The 27,181-nt window shown below is 33.7% G+C and overlaps 1 protein-coding gene across 1 annotated transcript; it reads left to right on the top strand.

Annotated features, from left to right (window-relative positions):
* Positions 1 to 87: 87 nt before the first annotated feature.
* Positions 88 to 26,973, top strand: LOC132735392 (thioredoxin domain-containing protein 11-like). Its single transcript, XM_060722333.1, has 8 exons — positions 88 to 511; positions 4,517 to 4,736; positions 4,984 to 5,107; positions 5,811 to 5,917; positions 6,251 to 6,371; positions 7,074 to 7,186; positions 7,792 to 7,860; positions 26,770 to 26,973. The coding sequence occupies exons 1-8, from the start codon at positions 360 to 362 to the stop codon at positions 26,956 to 26,958; spliced, it is 1,095 nt and encodes a 364-aa protein (XP_060578316.1). The 5' UTR covers positions 88 to 359; the 3' UTR covers positions 26,959 to 26,973.
* The last annotated feature ends 208 nt before the right edge of the window (positions 26,974 to 27,181 follow it).

The following is a 27,181-nucleotide window of genomic DNA, read 5'->3' as shown; positions in this document are numbered from 1 at the left end:
ACAATTATAAAAATCTGTATTTAAATACATTTTTCGAGGTTTTGCAAAATTCGCAACTAAAGTAGGATATTTTGATTTTGGAGATATTGACCACAGCGCAAAAATGGGATTTTCTCAAAGTAGTTTGTAAATCTGAACAAACATATCTGAATAACATTCTTTGGTTATTTTAATTTTAGTCGTCACATGCTTTTATTTTCATAAAATGAGTATATGTACCGACTTAAGTTTTTTTCTAAGTTGTTATTCTTCCGAACTCAGTTTAATGTTTTTCTTTATCATTGTGAGATCGCTAATAAAATATGTTTGACAGCCGGTGCAGATCATTTCCGGTTTATATCTGACGTGTTGTCAAACCAATGGAGAGTGGGAAAGATAGACTTCAAACGTCAGATTTGAGGTCATATCAAAGGAAACGTCGACTGTTAACGTGTCTGCAAAGGCTTAGCAAATTGATGATGACTATTTCTGTTATTCTCTTCATAATAATTTATTTCCAGTCAGGAAATGGGTGAGAATTTGAATGCATTGAATTATATTTTATTTTTAAATTATTTTCATCATTTCAAAACTGAGAAACATGTACACTTTGCTTACTTGCTCAATCAAAGTGCTAATTAAAGTCTAATCAACAATATTTGTCAGCATCTGAAAGGTCTCGATATGAAGCAATTGCATGTCATAATGAACTGAACAGCTGAAGTGAAGGGGTGTAGAACTTTAATTTGCTTTGACAGCAGTAAGAAAAGAAGTCTGTAAAAAGGGTCGAACCGTTTATGCTATATTAAGGCTAGGTTTCAGCAAACATTATTTTATATGGTGCAAAAAATATCTATTGTATAATTGGCACATCAATTATCGTACTGGTCTTAATGTGTGGTTTATCACACATTTTCACGTAATGTTGTACGTAATGAACAACACATCTAATTCATCTCTATATAAACAATTGACACATGCACTGGACTGGCAAAATCTATTGTCCATATTGCCCAGGTTGTCTGTCCGCCTGTACGAACAAGTGAAAGTTTTCAAGAATAAACTACGTAAATATCATACGGACAAGTAAAAAAATGCTTCACATTAAAACGGAGGAGTAAGTCAAAATCAAATTTTGCCGGCCCTGTGGCATAGTATTAAAGAGAATACAGCATGATTTCTACGTAATAAACAACAACAATCTGTTTTTAGCTCACCTGTCACAAAGTGACAGGGTGAGCTTTTGTGATCGCTTTTCGTCCGGCGTCCGTCCATCGTCTGTCCGTCCGTCCATAAACTTTTACTTTAAATGACATCTCTTCATAAACCACTAAGCCAACTTCACAGGAATGTTCCTTTGGTGGTCACCTTTAAAAATTGTTCAAAGAATTTAATTCCATGCAGAACTCTGGTTGCCATGGCAACCGAAAGAAAAAACTTTAAATATCTTCTTTTAAAAAACCATAAGAGCTAGAGCTTAGATATTTGGCATGAAACATCTTCTAGTGAGTGGCTACCAAGTTTGTTCAAATAAAAGCCCTGGGGTCAAAATTGGCCCCGCCCCGGGGGGTCATTGATTTTCCCTATATGCATATAGTAAAAACTTAAAAAATCTTCTTTTAAAGAACCCAAAGAGCTAGAGCTAAGATATTTAGCATGAAACATGTTCTAATGGGTGTCTACCAAGTTTGTTCAAATAAAAGCCCTGGGGTCAAAATTGGCCCCGCCCCGGGGGTCATTGATTTTCCCTATATGCATATAGTAAAATCTTAAAAAATCTTCTTTTAACCTTTTCCCTTATATAAGCGTGTTTCGGCGGCTTTTTGACCCCCCCCCCTTTTTGAGGCCTCAAACAGTGAAAAAATGTCCTATTTAGACCCCAAACACTGTTTTTCGTTCGAGAAATGTTGTAAAAAAAAAGTGACCATTTTTTCGGCGCCGCCCCCCCATCCAAATAATACATCAGGGGGTTGCCAGAAGGGGGATGTGCCCCCTTCTGTTTGGGGGGTTTGAAGGGGGGCGGAGTCCCCCTCATCGCCAAGAAAATTTTGGACTTGTGAGAGGCTTAAAATGACCCCAGGTTGATCATAAGGTAACGTGTAACCAACGCTGAAAAGCCTTTGACTCTATCTCAATCCCTTGAGAAGTTGCAGCACTTTGAAGTAAATTTTGATGGAAAAAATCGAGGCAAAAAAGTGATTTTTGGCAATTTTGAGATGTCCCCTCGTTGCCATGGTAACAGGAAATTTAAGACTGAGCATGTCGTTACAAAGGCAATGGTCCAGTCAACATTTGTGCCAAGTTTGATTAGTATTGAAGCATTTTTCATAGCAGTTTGAACTTGTTAGAGGAGGCTTTTCAGTGAAAATGGCCATTTTTCACAATATGCTCATGGGGGAAAGGGTTAAAGAAATCAAAGAGCTATGGCTAAGATATTGAGCATCAAACATGTTCTAATAGGTGTCTACCAAGTTTGTTCAAATAAAAGCCATGAGATCAAAATTGGCCCCGCCCCAGGGGGTCATTGATTTTCCCTATATGCATATAGTAAAAACTTAAAAAATCTTCTTTTAAAGAACCAAAAGAGTTAGAGCTAAGATATTTAGCATGAAACATGTTCTAGTGAGTGTCTACCAAGTTTGTTCAAATAAAAGCCCTGGGGTCAAAATTGGCCCCGCCCCGGGGGGTCATTGATTTTCCCTATATGCATATAGTAAAAACTTAAAAAATCTTCTTTGAAAAAACCCAAATAGCTAGAGTTAAGATATTAAGCATGAAACATCTTTTAGTGAGTGTCTACAAAGTTTGTTCAAATAAAAGACCTGGGGTCAAAATTGGCCCCGCCCCGGGGGTCATTGATTTTCTTTATATGTGTATAGCAAAAACTTAAAATCTTCTTTAAAAAAAACCAAATAGCTAGAGTTTAGATATTAAGCATGAAACATCTTCTAGTAAGTGTCTACAAAATTTGTTCAAATAAAAGCCCTGGGGTCAAAACTGGCCCGGCCCCAGGGGTGTCATTGTATATGTGTATAGTAAAAACTTTAAAAAAATCTTCTTTTAAAAAGCCCAATGAGCTAGAGCTTAGATGTTTAGTATGAAACATCTTCTTATGGGTGTCTACCAAGTTTGTGCAAATAAAAGCCCTTGGGTTAAATTGGCCCTGCAACGTTGGGGGGGGGGGGGGGGGCCTATATACAGGTGAGCGACCTCAGGGCCATCATGGCCCTCTTGTTATTCTTTATTCATCACTCTATATAAAACTTAAAAATAGTCCTCATAAATCCCGTCATTGAAGTTGTTGGATCCTATTCCTGAAACCTGGCTACATAACCTCAGTAGTTGAGAAGTAGTCATCTCATCATCTTTGTACTTGTCCCAGACGTCGAATAAGGCTCCATGGATGCGGCATATCTTTTACGAAGAAGTCTTGTCAAGAGATGCTGAGAAATGGTACCTGCTTGGCACTCATCTTTCCACACGATAAACACCTTTATGTCATATGATTAGTGTTAAATAATCGGCGGATAAGACATGCAAACTTTCTCTGTGATCAATTATACAAATGATTTGTTTCTTAAACCAACAAATAAAATAAATAATGAATATAATAATATTAAAAGTAAATAAACAATTTATTTTGCAAACAAAATAATATATTTTTTTTTTCTCAAAACTAATTAATTAATTAAATTACGAAGAAATCATTATAAGTATAACATACAGACATGGGTAGTCTGCCTGTGGTTTGAAAACAAGAAAATGAATAAATTTGTACTTTTTTACACTTTTTTTCATGGACTTTGAAATCTACATGTATCGATCCGATCTGACCCACACCTTATTATGATGCTTTGGTCATAGTTAACAGTAGTTTTGACTAAGCTGACTATTATTTATGTTTAGTTATTTACTTAAAATTATAGCCATTTAACAAAGACTGCCTTAGAATTAATGTGTTGGGGGCAATTTCAATTGATTTTCAGTGTTAAAATTTATTTTCTATCAGTTGTCATAGTCTCGGTGTCAACCAAAATTTGGCATTTTCAACAAAATGTCCTATTCAACAAACCGTCATATTTAATGATACATGTATGTCTTTTGCAGAATGTTGTGTACGGGTTCTTAAGCTACATTAATTTTTAAAAAGAAGGAAGAAAAAAATGTTTGAACTGCTATACAGTATACACCCAAGTTTTGAAATGTTCCACACATTTTAGAAATCATTTTTAACAAAGGGCACAGGAACCATTAATTTTGTAATTGATTGCACAATGCACATGCTGAATAAGTGCTACATTATTATGATTTATATAGAATATGGTTGTACTGGTCAGTCTATTGAAACCCCAGGAGAAAAGCAGTGACTTTGACTTTTGGATTGTCAAGCTCATCTACACCCTTAGTCTGAAGGTAAAATTCCCACTAAAATGACCCTACACCGATAGTTGGACATAATTCATTGCATTGACCAAAGATTAGAACAAAAACAATCCCTGTAGAATTGAAGTTAAAATATGTTAATTTGAATTTTCAGCTTTCATCAGAAGCAGATTACTCAGACAGCTAATTTGCCACAGAAATTTTTCCCATCTCATAGCCGAGTTGCAGATTACCCATTTGGAAATCTTCAACCTGTTGTCAAGCTTCTTGGTGATGAAGAGTTGATCTTTGTCATGTACTATGCACCCTGGTGTGCTCAATCTGTTCGAGTAAGAGGAGAATTCATCAGAGCTGCTAAAGTTCTATATAGCACTGTAAGTTGCGCATATTTTTTTTTTCGTCTTTGAAATTCATGTTATTGTAAAGAAGGATTTGTTAAGAGCTTTTTTTCCCCCTAATTTGTCCTTAATGTTCCTGCTGATTCAGTATTAGTAATGATAAGAATCATTAGACATAATTCAAACTCATATATCAATGCATGTTTTCTTATTAAATTATACATGTAAATGAGTGAAACACTATTGGAAATAAATAATGTTATGTTATTAAATTTAATTCAAGGTGAAGTTTGTAGCTATCAATTGCTGGTATGTTGAGGGAGAATGTAGACAGAGGATGAAGTTTTATTCCTATCCTGAGCTCTTTATTTACCATACTGGCGTTACAGATGGTTACAGATTTACAGGCAGGATTTTTTATATTGTTTAATGTTATTAAAGCAGCATGCCTCCAGATTCATGCTAATTTTCACGAAAATTTTAAAATGTATTTTAAAGTAAAATATTGTGAAGTGAACAAAGAGGGTAATTTACACATTGCAAACGGCACTTGAAATCCATGTTAATTACCAAAAAGAGGTCAAAATATACATAAATACCTCTTACTGGGTTAGTAACGCAGTAGAATTATAGTGATTGATACTGCAAAATCAGTCATTAATCGCACATAACATGTAAATAATTAATTAAATATTGAATCTTTTAATTTTCTTAAGATCTTAATACATTTTTCTAAAGATTGAATTTCTGGAAATATTTGGGCTCATCTGGAGTTGTGCAGCTTTAATGTCATAGTAATGATTCCTTCAAGTTAGAATAACAAGTACAATGTACTTGTACTTTTTCCGAGGATTTATTTCACTGCCCCAGAGACATTTGTTGAATATTAAGTAAAAAAGATAATTTCATTATTATTTTGGATTGCTGATATTTTACAGTATTTTAAAGTTAAAGGTTAAGTTGTTTGTGAGCATATTTTGATTATATTGTATCTGCAGGATGAAAAGTATAAAAATCACCATATACCCAAATTGAACTGTGATAACTGCATTGTAAACAGAATAACTTACAGTACATTTAGTTGGTAATTCAAATTGTTTCTTTTTGTAGGTATAAAAGAAGCTGAGTACTTTGTAAGGTTTGCTGAAAGTTTTATATATCCTCTAAAGTCACTGAGAACAGATGGACAGATTAAAGAGTTTATTGTTCAAAATGATGTAAGTCTTCAACTTTATAACATTAATTAAACTTACAGAAATATGTTTATAAATTTAACAACTTAAGTATTTACATACATGTATGTATTGTGCATAATTGTCATACCGCTTACCTCATTGCAACTTTCAAACAGTCAAAATAGTGAGGGATTTTAAGTTGTCATTACAGTCTTTTTGTGTAAAATAATACAAATGTTACTTAATATATGCTTGTAAAAGGATAAAAGGAAGTTCACAAACTTGGTACTATATACAAGTAATAAACTGATGAAAATGTCAATAGTACTTCATATTAAATTTTTTAGTTACTATAGACTATCCATCTATTTTCAGAATGCAGTGATTGGTTATTTTGATTTTAACTCCTCCCCTCAGCCACCAGGATCTGCCCCACAACAACAAGGACCCGCCTTCCATCAGTTCTATCTTACAGCTTTAAGAGTGACATCTCATGGTTTGTTACTAATTTCTGTATGTTATCTAAGAGTTTTGAATGCATGTTGTTGAGATTTGGGTATGAATATACTGTTTCAGTTATTTGCTTATAAGACATTTTTTAAAGAAAAATATGATATTTAAATTATGAACTTCTAGCCTGCTAAAATTGTATAATGGATTTGCCTAGCTTTGAACTTAGAACTGTTCATTCCAATTTTAAGAGATATGAAAATACAAAAACTAAGCTACCAAAATAAAAATCCCGGTCAGACTATACAGATATACAATCTGACCTTGATTTATACTGGTTGCAATGGCTAATTGCATTCACTTCTAGAAGAGCAAGGGTCAGGTTAAATTGATAGATAAAACCTAATTTTCTCTAATTAAATTAGTACCGATAGCTGATGTGGGTTTGATTTTTTTTATCCACATTGAGCTTGTTAAATTTTATATGTAAAGTTTTAAGCTTACTTGACTAGCAGGCATTAGTTGGTCCTGAAATAACACAGGAGGAGAAACTAGAGGTTCTCATTTGTAATTTAAGCTGGGAAGTTAAAAGAAATTTACCTATACTTGATGATCTGACTAAACATTTAGCAAAAGTTAAATTGAAATAAGAAAATAACTTCAGTTGAATAATAATAAGACTGTTAATATTGATGTAATATGAGAAGGGATATATCATAGGTGACTACAACTTAAATTTATTTTGTAGATGTGTATCAACCTGTAAGATTTGGAGTTGTAACTTCACTGCAACTAGCAAACAGTCTGGACATGTCATCACCAAACCAGTTCGTACTTACAAGAATTGGAAACTCTTCACTGGTATATTGATAACTTTTTAAAATATGTCAATTTCATTCAAAAGTTTGGTCTTAAGATTTATTAATAACTTGTGAATAGATTTATTAATAACTTGTGAATATGACGATTTATTTATTCATAGTGGTCAATATAGCCAAGTGAATACTGAATGACAAGATATTTTATTGTTTAGGAGTAAAGTTTTATTATAAGATCAAAAGCTTGAATTATATTATATGCTATAAGAATTGTATTAAGGTCAGCCAGGATGTTTTGGTTGGAACACACCTGAGATGTTTATGTTTCGATTTTTTGGTAAAGCACAGGTTTTTCTATAACTGCCAATTATTTGGTTCAAGTTCATTTACAAGATGTCCTATGTGGCTCTGCTATTAATGCCTTTTTCCCCAAACACTGTTTAAAATTGAATGAAGAAATTTTCCAGTTGTCTGCAGAAAAAAAACATATTATTTCAGAATCCAAGAACATCATTGTTAAGAAATACCCAATGTTTCAGTAAAAACTTGTGCAAAAACAAATCATGAGATACCAAAAATGTTGTTTTAAAAGATTTGTACATTAGTAGTACATGTAACACTTAGATATGAATAATGTTTTATTTATAGATATATCCAGTGTTTTACAACCTAACCTCAAAGAATATGACTGCATGGATTTTGTATTACAAACAAAAGGTATGTATTTCAAACACAATTGTTAGATAACCTTAATATCATTATTATATGCCATTTGAAAAAAAGGATTAGGAGGGGATTGGTGGGCAGCAGAGACTTTCTTCTACATTCATGTGGGATTTAAGTAACACTAGATACAAATTTTCACCATCATTAGACAAAGTACCAAGTATGTATCAGATCTCTAGGTCAAATGTCAAGGTCCGACTAAAAAATCAGAAGAATAACTGCTTATTTCAGAGCAAACATTTACATGCATTGAGGGATCTTAATATTACTGGCACAGATGTTCATCATTTTGAGTCAGAGTGTGTCGCACAAAATTCAAGTCCCTGAAGCTGAAGCTTCTACATTTTGTACATAAGGGTTTTTAATGATACTTTACAAATGTTCTCCATTGTTAGTCGGAGTGTCACAGTTTCAGGTCCCTTTGATTAAGGTCATACATAGAGGTCAAAAGTCAGATAAAACTGACAAAAACTATGAAAATGTGTGTATGAGTAATTTTGTATTCTTGAATTGAGGGATTATACATACATGTACATGCCATATTCCCATTCACCAATGTAGAGGATTTGGCTTAAAAAAAGCAGTGGAATTGGACCATTGAGCTTTCTCAATGTTCATTAACCACAAGACAAAGTTAGTATCAAACTCTTTGATTCTTTGAGTTACTATAAATATTAGTAAACTTGCCTGATAATTATTTTTATGCCTCCTCAGCATCTGCGATGCGGTGGCATATAGTGATTCACCTGTGTGTTTGTGTGTGTGTTTGTGTGTGTGTTCTATAGATTATATAGTGAACTTAAAAAATCTTCTTGTAAAAAACCACTAGTCCAATTTCAACCAAACTTGGCAGGATTGATCCTTGGGTGAAGGGCTTCCAAAGTTGTTCAAAGAAATTCATTCCATGCAGAAATCTGGTTGTCATGGTAACCAAAAGTGATTTTAAGAATAAATTTAAAAAATCTTCTTGTAAAGACCCAAAAGGCCTAGAGCTTAGATATTTTGCATAAGGCATTGTCTGGTAGACCTCTACCAAGATTGCTCAAATTATTGCCCTGGGGTCAAAATCGGCCCGCCCCAGGGGTCATTGATTTTCACTATATGTACATATAGTAAAAACTTAAAAAACCTTCTTGTCTGAAGGTACAAGGCTTAGAGCTTTGATATTTGGTATGTGTTATTATCTATAGGTACTCTACCAAAGTTGTTCAAATTTTGCCTCTAGTGTCAAAATCAGCCACGCCGGGGGGCCATAGATCTTCCTTATATGTATATAGTAAATACTTTAAAAAAAATTCTTCTAGCAATTGACAAATGCCTGAGGTTAGATATTTTGCATGAAACATTTTGTAGTGAACCTCTACCAAGATTGTTCAAATTATTGCCCTGGGCTCAAAATTGGCCCCGCTCCGGGGTCAATGATTTTCAATATGTACATATAGTAAAAAATCAAAAATTCTTCTTATCTGATTTAGGTACAAGGCTTAGAGCTTTAATATTTGTTATATGATGTCATCTTTCGGTACTCTACCAAAGATGTTAAAATTTTGCCTGAGTGTCAAAATTAGCTCCACCGCGGGGGTTATAGGTTTTCCTTATATGTATATAGTAAAAACTTAAAAAATCATCTTCTCTAAATTGACAAAGGCTAGAGGTTAGATCTTTTGCATGAAACATTGTGTAGTGAACCTTTAGCAAGATTGTATAAATTATAGCCCTGGGGTCAAAATTGCCCCCACCTTCGGGGGTCATTGATTTTCACCATGTACATATAGTACAAAATCTTCTTGTCTGAAGGTACAAGGCTTAGAGCTTTGATATTTGGTATATAATATCATCTATGGGTCCTCTACTAAAGTTGTTTTAATTATGCCCTAGTGTTAAAATTGCCCTGCCCCAGAGGCGATAGTTTTCCTTATATGTATATAGTAAAAATCTTTTCTGAATTGACAAAGGCTAGAGGTTAAATATTTGGCATGAGACTTTGCGAAAGGAACCTCTACCAAGTTTGTTCAAATTATAGCCCTGGGGTCAAAATTGGCTCAGCCCCGGGGGTCATTGATTTTCATTATGTACATATAATAAAAAAATAAAAAATCTTTTTGTCTGAAGGTACAAGGCATAGAGCTTTGATGTTTGCTATATAATATCATCTATAGGTCCTCTACCAAAGTTGTTCAAATTTTTCCCCTGGTGTCAAAATTGGCCCTGCCCAGGGGCATTGCTTGTCATTATGTTGACCTGTATCAAGATTGTTTTGAATTAAAACCTTGGGTCAAATTTTGCCTTGCCCAAGGGGACAGTGACCTACTTTCCTGTTCTTTGATGTACAGCAATGAAATTTTGACCATGTGCACAGTTTTAGTTGTAAAATTGAACTTTGATATCAGGTGACCTAGATTTTGATGATGTGACCTACTTTTTTGTCTGTGAAATTTGAACCATGTGCTTAGATTAAGATGTAAAGTGAACTTTGATATCAGCTGACATAGATTTTGACAAAGTGTCTTACTGTGTTGTCCTTTGATGTAGTCATGAAATTTAGGCTGTGTGGAATAAGACCTGCACCACCAAATTCACTAGACTCAACTGCATTGATATATTCCTACTCTGATCTTTTATTTGAATATCAATAGATTTAACCACTAATCTGATAATAAGAATTAGATAGGTCAGAGATCTATTTAGTGTTGTATTAATGCGGTGGCATTTTTTTTTTGTCTTAGTAATGCTTAAAGTTACATTTAATAAATTTCATAAAAACAGAAATAGCGACATTTCATTAATAAATTGGGTTTCATATCGACTCCAGGTCTTATTTTGGTGTCCAGACAACCAAAATGAGTTTTATGAGCATACAAATGTGCAACCTCATTGTGGCGAATTCGGAAGTACAATTTTTGTTTGCATGTGAAACTCCGCCTTCAGATCATCCGTACATCAATGTTAAATCAACAAACATGACTATAAGTAGTAGGCCTAATTTAACGGTATATTTCCGCATTGTAACGGATATTTTCATACAAATTTAATCTTTTTTATGAGATGATTATTTTTTCTGAACCCCAGGCCTAATGCACCGTGAAGCTTAAACGGTTAAATTGCGTTTGCACAAAAAAATCTTATATTTGCTGTGTTCCAGTGACGTAGTGCATACACAAGCTTATTATAGTCTTTATTTGCATGTTAAAATTCGTATACGAACTTTAGTGTTACCGTGGGGTTTTCCATTTAAAATCCTAATTTATGAACAGTATTTGATGAGATTTATAACGATACTGTTAAAAAGGTTAATGAACCTGTAGAATGCTTGGTTTTTAGGCCGACAGCAAAAATATTTTTACATATTTATTTAATGTAGCTTTAAATCAAAATGATTTTTAATAAACCAGTATCTTGCAATTAATTATTTCGCAGCCGTTTTTCGAACACCAGAATCTTTACATTTTTGAAACTCAAAATATCTTTTGGGTATTATGTATTAGCAGAGACATAGATACATTATCTATATTTTTGGTATTAGCAAGTTAGTACGATTTAACTGCCTGGTAAAATTTTCATCGTTAACCTTATTATAGTAAACATTTTTATTCATTTCATCATCCTTTTTATGCCCCCGGGCATATAGTGATTGAACCGTCCGTCTGTCTGTCCGTACGAGGTTAACCTAGAACGGCAAGTTCTACCTGTACCAATGGCTTCTAAGTTTACACACTTACTAATCAATACAAAGTACATGATCTGGGCAAGTTACATAACTCTGGCTTTCATATTTACCAAGTTATGGCCCTTTTCAGCACTTAGAAAATGAATAATGGTTAACCTAAAACGGCAAGTTGGAAATATCTTAAGTTCTATCTATACTAATGGCTTTATAATTTCAGCACTTACTTATCAATACAAAGTACATGATATTGCCAAGTTATATAACTGTGTCATCCATATTTCCCAGTTATTTCCCTTTTTTCACTTTGAAAATAGGGCCTTGTCTGGTTAACCTATTTAGGCAAGTTGGATTTATCTTAAATTTCTCCTAATTGCTTAATTTCTTTAATGAAATCTTTCATATTTAGTAGGTGGATACCTTTGATGGTTCTCTAATTTTTTGTGGAGTAAGCGGTCTCTAGGGTCAAGGTCACTGGTTTAAAAAATAAATATAAACATTTTTGCTCATACAGCCTTTATATTTTAGTTGATGTTTTATTTTAATACAAACATGGGAGGTCCTCCTTCTTTGGGTGTAGTAAGGGGTCATTTGGGTCAAGGTCAATGTTACCAATGTCAAGGTCACCAATGTTAAAATTGATTTTTACATTTTTACAGGTGTATTGACCTTATTCTATAGACAGATGTTATTTATAATTGATAGAAACATAAACTTTGATGGAGTTAGTGGTCAGTTGGGTCAAGGTCACCAGTTCTAAAAATAGATTTTTACACATTTGCTCATACAGCCTTTATTAAGTGACAAATATATTTTATATTTGGTAGGAAGATAACTTGCATGGTCATCATTTAATTGGGGTAGGGATCAGTGGGTCAAGGTCACTTGTGCTAAAAATAGATTTTTACACTTTTGCCCATACAGCTTTTATCTATTGACAGATGTATTTCATATTTGGTTGGAAGATAACTTGCATGGTATTCTTCCTTTGGATGGAGTAAGGGGTCAGTTGGGTCAAGGTCACCAGTGCTAAAAATAGATTTTTACACTTTTGCCCATACAGCCTTTATTTAATGACAGATGTATTTCATATTTGGTAGGAAGATAACGTGCATGAAGTTGAATATTTTTCATCTTTACAAGTCAGAGCAATGACTTGGCAACTTATATTTTTCACAATTACAAAATGCTATGACTTTGTCAAGCTATATTACTTGTGTTTACAATTTTTTGGCAATTTTTCTGTCCTTAACTGAGTGAATGGGTAAACATTTTTTGAAATATTGCTACTGACAAGAATCTGAGCCGGGGGCATTTGTGTTTAACAAACACGTTCTTGTTATGTAATATCTTATTCAGTTACGCATAATTTTGGCAATTTCAATCTGCCAATCTTACAAGAGAAAGGATTAAGATCTTTATATCCCTACTAGTATTGTACTTAACCGTATCGGCATTGTCCACTGTATCCCCCAATGACGTCATCAAAGGGCGACAACTTGAATACGGTCTTAAATGAAAGGGTCCATATGGCTTGTTTCTTGGTAGATAACTGAAATATCACAATAAGTATTAAAGAAAACAATAACTGTGTCTGAGGTAAATTAATTGTATTGTTCTTTACTTCCATAACACTTTACAAGTAAAAATATAACACTGTTCTTGTGAGAAAAAAATAAATTAATTTGCTTAAAATGGCCATTTAAGAGATAATTTAGATACTTCATCACTTCTACTTTTTTCCTATGAAAGGAATGACCGTTTTAAGAAATGAAAGTAATAAACAATTGTTTATCAATCTCTATTTTTAGGTGCCTACTGTTTGTAATTACAGAAAATCCATTTGTGCTTCATATTCCTGTCCTGTATTAAGATTAAAACTCTTCACAGTGAACTCAGTCTCACCAACAATAAGGTGTTGATCAAAATACCACTTATCTGGCCATCCGTCTGATGGTGGTAAAATTTTCACTGTTCCTACCAAGCTACAGTCCTCCTCCTCTATACAGTAATGAGGATCTTTTCGGGTAGATCTATATAGACTTATAAATATTATGTTATGTTTTTCTCCTGCTTTAGTGGCTGTATCATACCCATGAAATATATATGTCTGTCCATACTCAACTATCTGACCTTTTTCTATCATCTTGTGAAATATCTTGTCACAATAAATGTCCCCATCATAATTAATCCCAAGTGCTACTGGATCTAATTCCGCTCTGAATCGTTTTTTGATTGCAAATCCATATGTGTACCTGGACCTACGTTGTATGATGTTTTTAGGTTTCCAGCCCATCATCACAGCCCCATTTAACACAGCAAGTCTAGCATCATCTACAAGGATAACTCTCATGTTATTGAACTGTGATTGAATTCTCTCCCTTACATAGGGAGATTCACTGTAACCTCCAACTAAAATGATTGTTTTGATTTCATTTTCATCACATTGGTCTAGTACTTCAACCAACTTGCTAATGATTTTATCAACTGATGGCTTGAATAATTCTTCCAGCATCTCTTTGTTGATTGTAAGTCTACCTTCAATAGAATGATACTCAAGTTTTCTTGCATAGTTTGACTTATTTACTATATCCTTCAAGTTCTTCCTTGTTTTTTCTTTTATGACATGCACAAGAGCATTTTCCATTTTCAATTGTATTGTATTTGTTTGTGATTTAAACTCTTTCTTTTTGAATCTAAACTCATTAACAAGGCTTACACATGCTGATGGGTAGGAAAATGAGAAATTACTCCATACCTCTTCTCCTACTAAAGTTTTCATCATGTTAATAAAACAATCATCAACATCACTGCCCCCAGAGGCTTCTCCTGTTGCGCGGTATATTTCTTGTATTTTGCCACCATCTATTATTTTATGAGCACATATGTCTGTTGTCCCTCCACCTAAATCAGCAAGAATGTACATAAACCCACATGTCATTGCTTCTGTCATTATTCGTGGTGTACCGTATAAAGCTGCTGCTTCAGGCTCAAGAACAAGTTGAAGATTTGTCTGTGGAATTCCTGCTTTTGTCGAAGCTTCTCTCATAAACTGACGTGCTGAGTCACATGATGTTGCTGGAATTGTTATCATCCATTGCATGTCAGTTTCTTTCAGCCCAAGTATTGATTCACAAACTATCATTGATGCTTCATCTTTTAGATGTTTTATTGCTATTGAAAAAACTGTCATAGCTTCAAGTGGTTTACCAGAAATATCTTTAACTACCATAATTCTTTCAATTTTACTTTCTTGATATATTTTCATTTTAAAGTTTTCAAAGTAGTAAAATTTGGATCTGTCACATTGAGAAAGCTTATGAAAATCAGATTGTGCTTTGTATCCAAATGAATGGAATGTTTTGTCTGGATTTAATAACAATATTGTAGGTACTCTATCTTCCTGCAGCATTCCTCCATGTTCTGCTGACTTTATGTTGTCTTCATATCCCTTAAAGGAATATGCAAACCCGGAATGGACTGTTCCAAAATCTATGGCTACTACAACAAGAGGCTTGTTTCTGCTTTCATTACTTTGTTCATTTTGTTGTCTAACTGTTGGTTGTATGACAAGATGCTTGTCCACTTTATCCTCTAGTTGAAAATCCTGAGATCTCTTTTTTCTTCTTTCATTACTCTGCCCAGGTTGTTGTCTTGCTGTTGGTTGTATGACAAGAGTCTTGTCCACTTTATCCTCTAGCTGAAAATCCTGAAATTTCTTCTTTCTGCTTTCATTTCTTTGTTCATTTTGTTGTCTTGCTGTTGGTTGTATGACAAGATGCTTGTCCACTTTATCTTCTAGTTGAAAATCCTGAGATCTCTTCTTTCTTCTTTCATTACTCTGCTCAGGTTGTTGTCTTGCTGTTGGTTGTATGACAAGAGTCTTGTCCACTTTGTTCTCTAGTTGAAAATCCTGAGATCTCTTTTTTCTGCTTTCATTACTCTGCCCAGGTTGTTGTCTTGCTGTTGGTTGTATGACAAGAGTCTTGTCCACTTTATCATCTAGCTGAAAATCCTGAGATTTCTTCTTTCTGCTTTCATTTCTTTGCTCAGTTAGTTGTCTAAATATTCGTCGTATGGCTGCTCCCATACTTGTTACAGTTTTACATTACCAGCATATCTTAACTAATTTTCCAGAGGATTTTGTATCTGGCTAATTTTTGAAACTTGATGTTTTTTCTCTTGCTTACAGTGTTTTGTTGAATTATTGTTAGTTGAAGGACTGTGCTCATGACTGTTGTAGCATTGTTAAAGTGTTGAATGGAGATCTCAGTAGTGAATTTATCTAAATAGAAAAGGAAAAAATCTTTTTGTCATCTTTTTTTATTGTATTATACTGTAATATTGACAATTTATTGCAAATATTTCAAGAGTGTTAATTTTGATAGATATAAAAGGGACTCCAGTGAGGTATTTTGACATGACTGGACTAGAATTATTTTTTAAAAGTTTTTGTATCATTTGAAGTAGGTTCCCAACCAATAACTTGTGTGCATAGTTTCTCATCATTCCCTCTTTTCCTAAAAATTAATATTTGTATTTTATGCATTACAATCATGCTAATAATCAGACACAAAATTTTATTTAGCTTCATTCTCAGCACATTCTTTATTATCCTTTGCAAATGTTTCAATTTCAATACTTAGTGCTTCACTTGATGTATGGAAAAATTTCAAATTTTATATTTTAGGCTTTAGACCATGACCACATTGGAGCTCCTTTAATGATAGGTCAAAAGTGAAGAATAATTGATTCGAAAATATTGATTTATTACCTTTTTTAGCTCACCTGTCACAAAGTCACAGGGTGAGCTTTTGTGTTCGCTTTTCGTCTGGCGTCCGTCCGTCGTCCGTCCGTCCGTCGTCCGTCCGTAAACTTTTACTTTAAATGACATCTCCTCATAAACCGCTGAGCCAATTTCATCCAAACTTCACAGGAATGTTCCTTTGGTGGTCACCTTTAAAAATTGTTCAAAGAATTTAATTCCATGCAGAACTCTGGTTGCCATGGCAAAAAAAAAAACTTAAAATATCTTCTTTTAAAAAAACCAAAGAGGTAGAGCTTAGATATTTGGCATAAAACATCTCCGAGTGAGTGTCTATCAAGTTTGTTCAAATAAAAGCCCTAGGGTCAAAATTGGCCCCGCCCGGGGGTCATTGATTTTCCCTATATGCATATAGTAAAATCTTAAAAAATCTTCTTTTAAAGAACCCAAAGAGCTAGAGCTAAGATATTTAGCATGAAACATCTTCTAATGGGTGTCTACCAAGTTTGTTCAAATAAAAGCCCTGGGGTCAAAATTGGCCCCGCCCCGGGGGTCATTGATTTTCCCTATATGCATATAGTAAAAACTTATAAAATCTTCTTTTAAAGAACCCAAAGAGCTAGAGCTAAGATATTTAGCATGAAACATGTTCTAATGAGTGTCTACCATGTTTGTTCAAATAAAAGCCCTGGGGTCAAAATTGGCCCCGCCCCGGTGGACATTGATTTTCCCTGTATGCATATAGTAAAAACTTATAAAATCTTCTTTTAAAGAACCCAAATAGCTAGAGCTAAGATATTTAGCATGAAACATCTTCTAATAGGTGTCTATCAAGTTTGTTCAAATAAAAGCCCTTAAGTCAAAATTGGCCCCGCCCCAGGGGGTCATTGATTTTCCCTATATGCATATAGTGAAAACTTATAAAATCTTCTTTTAAAGAACCCAAAGAGCTAGAGCTAAGATATTTAGCATGAACCATGTTCTAATGGGTGTCTACCAAATTTGTTCAAATAAGAGCCCTCGGGTCAAAATTTGCCCTGCCCCGGGGGTCATTGATTTTCCATATATGTGTAAAGCAAAAACTTTAAATTAAAAATTCTTTAAAAAAAACCAAATAGCTAGAGTTTAGATACTTCATGAAACATCTTTTAGTGAGTGTCTTCAAAGTTTGTTCAAATAAAGCCCTAGGGTCAAAATTGGCCCTGCCCCAGGGGACATTGATTTTCCTTATATGTGTATAGCAAAAACTTAAAAATCTTCTTTAAAAAAAATACAGAATAGCTAGAGTTTAGATATCAAGCATGAAACATCTTCTAGTGTGTGTCTCCAAAGTTTGTTCAAATAAAAGCCCTGGGGTCAAAACTGGCCCCACCCTAGGGGTGTCATTGCTTTTAACTATATGTGTAAAGTTAAAACTTAAAAAATCTTTTTTTTAAAAACTCAACGAGCTAGTCCTTAGATGTTTAGCGTGAATTATCTTCTAATGGGTGTCTACCATGTTTGTTCAAGTAAAAGCCCTGGGGTTTAAACTGGCCCCGCCCTGGGGGTCTATATACAGGTGAGCGACTTCAGGGCCATCATGGCCCTCTTGTTTAACATTTCATAAAGATTTTAATTAATATTCACTTACCATTATTTCCTGTTATCCTATTTCACAAAAACATAACAACTTCAATTAAGACTTGTGCCATGCATTTATATATTCAATATTTCAGCTTAAAAATTAATTTGAAAAGTAGTATATAGATATGAATTCTATAGTTCTAATCTCACTGGGACATTTATATCTTTTTCTTCAAGAGCATACTGTAAGCATGAAATGAATTAGTTGTATCAGAAGTGGTTTTAGCAAACATAGTCAATGATATAATTCACAAATTTGATAACCTAGCTAAACATCGACTTCCATTACTTTCTGTAAATAGCTCTGGGAAATTCACCTAAATTTCTTGTAATAGTGCCAAGTATGTTTTTGGTCTTGTTGGGGTTTAAATGAAATAAAACATTTTTTCTTTTTGGTAAAAAATGATTAAATATCATTGTAAAAATAATTCCATGTAAAAAAATATATGTATAATACATAAGTTTACGTGCAAAATAGCTCTTTTCGTTATGGCAGGTGTCACTATGACTTTTTAAAATTTATAGATTTTCATTGTAAACAATCTAATTTTTGTAAAATTTGAGATACATGTATAGCAAATGGAACATTGTAGTGACACCAACAGTATGGTGTAGATCCAAATCCCACATATCTTGCCAACCATCTGATGGTGGTATAATTGTTCTCCTTCCTAACAAGGAGTCAATCCTCCTCTATATGGCAATGAGAATCCTCTAGTCTATATACGATGGATGGTCCAAAATAAGATAGGCTTACTTTTGCTGTTGCTTAAACAAAGTTGGTTAAAATTAAGTAAATTATAATGTACTGTAATAAGTCAGAACAATAGAAAGGTATCATTTGGATATCAGGATATTCTTATATATAATATTTCTTTGCAAAAAAAAAAAATTCTATTCAAGGTCTAAGTGATTTAATATGAACATTTATATGATGAAATGTATTTTGTTCTAGAACACTTTTATTGTCTGCTATATAAATATATACTAATTTAGACCATGTATCTCACACTTGCCAATAATATCCATATATAACTATGTCTCAAATTTTTTTTAGGAAACATATTGTTTTGCCGTCTGTCCGTCCGCCTGTCCATCCATCCGTCTGGTTGTCAATCCGTCTGTCTGTCCATGTTAAGCTTGTCCAGCTTTCACATGTCAAACTACTGATGGGATTTCAACGACACTTTACAGAATTGATCAGTACCATTCCTAGTTGTGCACTTTGCCAGCACATTCTGCTTCCCTGCGTAAAATGGCCGCCAGAGCAAAAAATAGAAAAATCTTGTCTGGCTTTCAAAGGTAAAACTGCTGGTGGAATTTCAATGGAACTTCACAGGAGTGATCAGAACCATCCCTAGTTGTGCACATCGCCAGCACGTTCCGCTTCCCACCAGAAAAAAAAATGAAAAATCTTGTCTTTCATAGGTCAAACTGCTGGTGAGATTACAACCAAACAACCAAACTTCAAAGGAGTGATCAGTTAATGACATCTAGGGAAAGACAGGGATTATGAGTTCAATCCCAGCTGTACTGTACTGTAATTCTGAAGAGCCTTTTAGATTAGTTTTTGAACCCAAATTCTGAAACACCACCCTCCTCCCTGGTCTTTATTATTAACCAGTCTGTAATTTGCCCTGATCTGTTGTCTAATATTACCACTCAAATTTTTGTCCTCTTTTGCCAGAGACTAGCCATGACAAACTAAGAGTTTGTGTGTATATATAATTTCTTTCTTGAAGATACAATAAAATGGTAAATTACAATTACAATTCCTTTTCTGTACTTATTTAGGGCAATCTCATTCTCTAGGGAGGAAAGTTTGGAAAGAAAAAAATCTGCTCATTTAACTCTTCTTTACATTAACAAGTCTTATATGGCTTGTTTCTTGGTAGATAACTGAAATATCACTATGAAGTATTTAAGAAAACTTATAGTAAAAACTTTAAAAAAATTTCTTCTAGCAATTGACAAATGCTTGAGGTTAGATATTTTGCATGAAACATTGTGTAGTGAACCTCTAGCAAGATTGTTCAAATTTTAGCCCTGGGGTCAAAATTGCCCCCGCCCCGGGGGTCATAGATTTTCAATATATACATATAGTAAAAAATCAAAAAAATCTTTTTAACTGAAGGTACAAGGCTTAGAGCTTTAATATTTGTTAAATGATATCATCTATAGGTACTCTACCAAAGTTGTTCAAATTTTGCCTCTAGTGTCAAAATAGCCCCGCCCCGGAGGCCATAGGTTTTCCTTATATGTATATAGTACAAACTTAAAAATAATCTTCTCTAAATTTACAAAGGCTAGAGTTAAGATATTTTGCATGAAACATTGTGTAGTGAACCTTTAGCAAAATTGGCCCCACCCCAGGGGACATTGATTTTCACTATGTACATATAGTAAAAAATTAAAATCTTCTTGTCTGAAGGTACAAGGCTGAGAGCTTTGATATTTGGTATATAATATCATCTATGGGTCCTCTACTTAAGTTGTTTTAATTATGCCCCTAGTGTTAAAATTGCCCTGCCCAAAAGGTGATAGTTTTCCTTATATGTATAAAGTAAAAACTAGAAAAATCTTCTTCTCTGAATTGACAAAGGCTAGAGATTAAATTATGGCACGAGACTTTGCGAAGTGAACCTCTACCAAGATTGTTCAAATTATAGCCCTGGGGTTAAAATTGGTTCTGCCCCGGGGGTCATTGATTTTCATTATGTACATAATTATAGTAAAAAAATAAAAAATATTTTTGTTTGAAGGTACAAGGCTGAGAGCTTTGATGTTTGCTATATAATATCATCTATAAGTCCTCTACCAAAGTTGTTCAAATTTTTCCCCTAGTGTCAAAATTGGTCCTGCCCGGGGGCAGTGATTCTCATTATGTACACATAGTAAAAACAGAAAATAAAACACATGTTTTCTGAATGGGAGTAAGCTACAGCTTAGATATTTGGCTTGAAATGTTGTTTGGTTGACCTGTATCAAGATTGTTTTGAATTAAACCCTTGGGTCAAAATTTTGCGTTGCCCAAGGGGACAGTGACCTACTTTCTTGTCCTTTGATGTACAGCAATGAAATTTTGACCATGTGCACAGTTTTAGTTGTAAAATTGAACTTTGATATCAGGTGACCTAGATTTTGATGATGTGACCTACTTTCTTGTCCTTTGATGTACAGCTATGAAATTTGAACCATGTGCACAGATTAAGATGTAAAGTGAACTTTGATATCAGCTGACCTAGATTTTGACAAAGTGTCTTACTGTGTTGTCCTTTGATGTAGTCATGAAATTTAGGCTGTGTGAAATATGACCTTCACCACCAAATTCACTAGACTCAAGTGCATTGATATATTCCTACTCTGATCTTTTATTGAGTTAACAATAGATTTAACCACTAATCTGATAATAAAAATTATACTCAACATCACTAATTCCGCGTCATCACTTATCTCACGGTAATGGCATATTTTCATGTGACCAGTGTTAAAATTGGTCAGAATTGACATATTTTATTCAAACACCTTAACAACAAAGTTTTTGTGCAAAATAATTTAAATCTATAGATTTTTACGTAAAACTGAACAACATTTTACAAACTTCTGCAAAAAACAACAATAGTCCATTAAATTTGTGCATACGTCTGAAACAATCATCATTTTCTAAATGTTCTTGTTTGTTGAAAGAAAAATTTTGAGTTACAATGTAAAGATACTTTTAATATTTAAAATTATGCAAAATAACATAAAGAAATTTTAACTGAAACATGAAAAAACTGAAATAAAACACCATTACCGCGAGTTAAATGATGACATACTGTTTTCAAAATGGCCGACACACGGTCTACATCTGACAAATTAAAACTTATTTTGATTGAATATATTGTTGTTTCCTTGTGTCATATAGCAGAAAAATGACTAAATGATACAGTTTATGAAAGTTTTTGTAGTGTAAGTTTATTGTTTGTCTTCTTTACTGTTTTAAAGTGTTAAGTACCGTGAACTAAGAGGAGCACAGTATACATGTAGATAGGTCAGGGATCTATGCATTATGACAATCTTCAATTGTATAGAAACAAAAAAAATCTGTTCCTACACTACTATTTAGTGTTGTATTAATGCGGTGGCATAGCATTTTTATGCCCCCGCCATGTAATGGCCGGGGCATATAGTGTTACCCGGTTCCGACCTTCCGTCATTCCGTCATTCTGTCATTCCGTCATCATCCGTTTCCGTTCATTATCTTAGTAAAGGTTTCACACATTCAACTCAAATTTGACATATGGATATGTCATGAGAAAATACAGGTCAAGTTCGAATTTGGTCATGGTTCGATGATTTTTGGCAGAGTTATGCCCCTTTTACTTTGAAAATAATATGAAATTTTCAGTTTCCGTTCATTATCTCCCCAACGGTACAACACATTCAACTCAAATTTGACATATGAATATGTCATGATAAAATACAGGTCAAGTTCGAATTTGGTCATGGTTCGATGATTTTTGGCAGAGTTATGCCCCTTTTACTTTAAAATAATATGAAATTTTCAGTTTCCGTTTATTATCTCCCCAACGGTACAACACATTCAACATAAACTTGACATATGGATGTGTCATGATAAAATACAGGTCAAGTTCGAATTTGGTCATGGTTCGATGATTTTTGGCAGAGTTATGCCCCTTTTACTTTGAAAATAATATGAAATTTTCAGTTTCTGTTCATTATCTCCCCAACGGTACAACACATTCAACTCAAATTTGACATATGGATACGTCATGATAAAATACAGGTCAAGTTCGAATTTGGTCATGGTTCGATGATTTTTGGCAGAGTTATGCCCCTTTCACTTTGAAAATAATATGAAATTTTCAGTTTCCGTTCATTATCTCCCCAACAGTACAACACATTCAACTCAAACTTGACATATCTGGATATGTCAAAGGAATGTGCAGGTCAAGTTCGAATTTGGTCATGGTTCAATGATTTTTTTGGCAGAGTTATGTCTCTTTCACTTTGAAAATAATATAGATACATCTGAGGAATAAGCAGTTTAAGTTTGAATTTGGTCGTGGTCCAATGATTTTGGACAAACTTATCTTTCTTGAATGTTGGAAAAATTTTGAACTTTCAGTTTCAGCACTCAAACTTTTGTGGAAATGTATGTAGCCATTATTTTGGCTACAAATATGAAATATGATATTTTCAAAAGGTTAAGACTGAATAATTTCAGTGCCTTGAACATTGTATGGAAATGGTTTGTGTTAACATTGAAAAGTTTTAAGGGCTTTGAACTTAAAATGGAAAAAAATAATTTGTGCAAACAAATTAGGAACTAAATATTATAACATCTGAAGGTACAAGGCTTGGAGCTTTAATATTTGTTAAATGATATCATCTATAGGTACTCTACCAAAGTTGTTCAAATTTTGCCTCTAGTGTCAAAATAGCCCCGCCCCGGGGGCCATAGGTTTTCCTTATATGTATATAGTACAAACTTAAAAATAATCTTCTCTAAATTTACAAAGGCTAGAGTTAAGATATTTTGCATGAAACATTGTGTAGTGAACCTTTAGCAAGATTGTACAAATTAAAGCCCTTGGGTCAAAATTGGCCCCACCCCAGGGGACATTGATTTTCACTATGTACATATAGTAAAAAATTAAAAATCTTCTTGTCTGAAGGTACAAGGCTGAGAGCTTTGATATTTGGTATATAATATCATCTATGGGTCCTCTACTTAAGTTGTTTTAATTATGCCCCTAGTGTTAAAATTGCCCTGCCCAAAAGGTGATAGTTTTCCTTATATGTATAAAGTAAAAACTAGAAAAATCTTCTTCTCTGAATTGACAAAGGCTAGAGATTAAATTATGGCACGAGACTTTGCGAAGTGAACCTCTACCAAGATTGTTCAAATTATAGCCCTGGGGTTAAAATTGGTTCTGCCCCGGGGGTCATTGATTTTCATTATGTACATAATTATAGTAAAAAAATAAAAAATATTTTTGTTTGAAGGTACAAGGCATAGAGCTTTGATGTTTGCTATATAATATCATCTATAGGTCCTCTACCAAAGTTGTTCAAATTTTTCCCCTGGTGTCAAAATTGGCCCTGCCCGGGGGCAGTGATTCTCATTATGTACACATAGTAAAAACAGAAAATAAAACAAATGTTTTCTGAATGGGAGAAAGCTACAGCTTAGATATTTGACTTGAAATGTTGTTTGGTGGACCTGTATCAAGATTGTTTTGAATTAAACCCTTGGGTCAAAATTTTGCCTTGCCCAAGGGGACAGTGACCTACTTTCTTGTCCTTTGATGTACAGCAATGAAATTTTGACCATGTGCACAGTTTTAGTTGTAAAATTGAACTTTGATATCAGGTGACCTAGATTTTGATGATGTGACCTACTTTCTTGTCCTTTGATGTACAGCTATGAAATTTGAACCATGTGCACAGATTAAGATGTAAAGTGAACTTTGATATCAGCTGACCTAGATTTTGACAAAGTGTCTTACTGTGTTGTCCTTTGATGTAGTCATGAAATTTAGGCTGTGTGAAATATGACCTTCACCACCAAATTCACTAGACTCAAGTGCATTGATATATTCCTACTCTGATCTTTTATTGAGTTAACAATAGATTTAACCACTAATCTGATAATAAAAATTACATGTAGATAGGTCAGGGATCTATGCATTATGACAATCTTCAGTTGTATAGAAACAAAAAAAATCTGTTCCTACACTACTATTTAGTGTTGTATTAATGCGGTGGCATAGCATTTTTATGCCCCCGCCATGTAATGGCCGGGGCATATAGTGTTACCCTGTTCCGTCCTTCCGTCATTCCGTCATTCTGTCATTCCGTCATCATCCGTTTCCGTTCATTATCTTAGTAACGGTTTCACACATTCAACTCAAATTTGAAATATGGATATGTCATGAGAAAATACAGGTCAAGTTCGAATTTGGTCATGGTTCGATGATTTTTGGCAGAGTTATGCCCCTTTTACTTTGAAAATAATATGAAATTTTCAGTTTCCGTTCATTATCTCCCCAACGGTACAGCACATTCAACTCAAATTTGACATATGGATATGTCATGATAAAATACAGGTCAAGTTCGAATTTGGTCATGGTTCGATGATTTTTGGCAGAGTTATGCCCCTTTTACTTTAAAATAATATGAAATTTTCAGTTTCCGTTTATTATCTCCCCAACGGTACAACACATTCAACATAAACTTGACATATGGATGTGTCATGATAAAATACAGGTCAAGTTCGAATTTGGTCATGGTTCGATGATTTTTGGCAGAGTTATGCCCCTTTTACTTTGAAAATAATATGAAATTTTCAGTTTCCGTTCATTATCTCCCCAACGGTACAACACATTCAACTCAAACTTGACATATGGATATGTCAAAGGAATGCGCAGGTCAAGTTCAAATTTGGTCATGGTTCAATGATTTTTTTGGCAGAGTTATGTCTCTTTCACTTTGAAAATAATATAGATACATCTGAGGAATAAGCAGTTTAAGTTTGAATTTGGTCGTGGTCCAATGATTTTGGACAAACTTATCTTTCTTGAATGTTGGAAAAATTTTGAACTTTCAGTTTCAGCACTCAAACTTTTGTGGAAATGTATGTAGCCATTATTTTGGCTACAAATATGAAATATGATATTTTCAAAAGGTTAAGACTGAATAATTTCAGTGCCTTGAACATTGTATGGAAATGGTTTGTGTTAACATTGAAAAGTTTTAAGGGCTTTGAACTTAAAATGGAAAAAAATAATTTGTGCAAACAAATTAGGAACTAAATATTATAACATCTGAAATTTTGGCTGCATGCGGGGGCATCCGTGGCATGATGACACATTTCTAGTTCTCAAATGCAATCTTGTTTTATCTACATACATTGCATCATTCCCTACATGACAAAACACCGGCACCTAACTCAAGGAGCGGTTACATGTTTAAAAATTGATATGCCAATATTGAATGGTGTCTTTAGTTAAGTGCCCCTGCACTACTTTAGTTACACTGATTTATAGGTTTATCCCAAGAGAATTGTGTCATGCATTGATTGGCACATAAATTCTGCATGCATGGCTAAATTTTAGTATTATGTAACACAAAAAATCACCATCTTGAGATGTAGTGTTTCATATATGAACCGGGTCTCTTCTGTGACAATGTCTTTCTTATTTTTAAATTGTATATTTGTAAATAGATAGGCCTTCTTTTTTATTTATAAAAGTGAAAATGTTACAAATTTTCATAATATGAGGTAGTTTCTAATTACATGTTATCTATAGGTATATGTGTACATTCTGATGTACATATACCATAAAATTCCTAATAAACGCCCCTCCCCTAATAAAGGCGCCCCCAGGCCTTTTGATACCGAAAACAATCTACTTATCAGTGCTGAACTGATAATTAAAGCCATAATTTTATTCAAATCATTCAGAATCCATAGTATTTTATAGTTAACACAAATATGTTTAATATGAACTTTAAAACCTTAACACTTTTCAATGTTATTACCAACACTTGCTAACACTAAATGTATTTACAGTGATTTTTGGATTTAGGAAAACTGTATTGTAATAATAGCCCCCCTGTTGGAAAATGTTTAGCCCCAGGGGGCATTTAATGGGAATTTTACGGTATTTAGAATATTATGAATAAACTTATATATGAAAATAAATTTATATTTTTGTACTACATTTGTTAACAAATTATGAAATATGACATTGCACAAATCTCTAATGTCATACTGGTAATTAAATTTGAGTTTTCATTTAGATTGATATGAATTAATTGTTTATTCCTTTTTTTGTAGAATGTAGCACCTTGGCTTGTGCCTCCAGGAGTAAAAAGTTTAACTTTATCGTTACACATACAGAAGGGTCCAGCAGTGTTTGTGTTTGCCCCGACCAATCCTCTCCTCACATTTAACCGATATCGTGATATGGTAAGCTGTTGCTTAGAACTATATTTTCTTTCTTTTTTTCTTGCCTCCAGATGGTGAAATGAAGCAAATGAAATAAAATTTCAAGTAATCGGTAAATACTGATCTAGTAAGGTTTTATATGTGAATGAATTAATACTGACATCTTAATTCGAGAAAGAATGGCAACAAAAGCGTCCATATATTGTGTTTTTAGCTCACCTGTCACAAAGTGACTTGGTGAGCTTTTGTGATCGCTTTTCGTCCGGCGTCCGGCCTTAAACTTTTATTTTAAACAACATCC

The sequence above is a fragment of the Ruditapes philippinarum genome, unplaced genomic scaffold (assembly GCF_026571515.1).
Source record: "Ruditapes philippinarum isolate M1 unplaced genomic scaffold, ASM2657151v2 ctg6939_1_1_1_1, whole genome shotgun sequence".
Classification (NCBI taxonomy): Eukaryota; Metazoa; Mollusca; class Bivalvia; order Venerida; family Veneridae; genus Ruditapes; species Ruditapes philippinarum.
This window is presented reverse-complemented; position numbering and strand designations above follow the sequence as displayed.

Excerpts from the sequence above, each read along its gene's own strand:
- LOC132735392 (XM_060722333.1), top strand. The coding sequence starts at position 360 with ATGGAGAGTGGGAAAGATAGACTTCAAACGTCAGATTTGAGGTCATAT. Across the intron at positions 512-4,516 it reads TATTTCCAGTCAGGAAATGG|CTTTCATCAGAAGCAGATTA; the intron begins GTGAGAATTTGA and ends TTGAATTTTCAG. Across the intron at positions 5,108-5,810 it reads AGATGGTTACAGATTTACAG|GTATAAAAGAAGCTGAGTAC; the intron begins GCAGGATTTTTT and ends TTCTTTTTGTAG.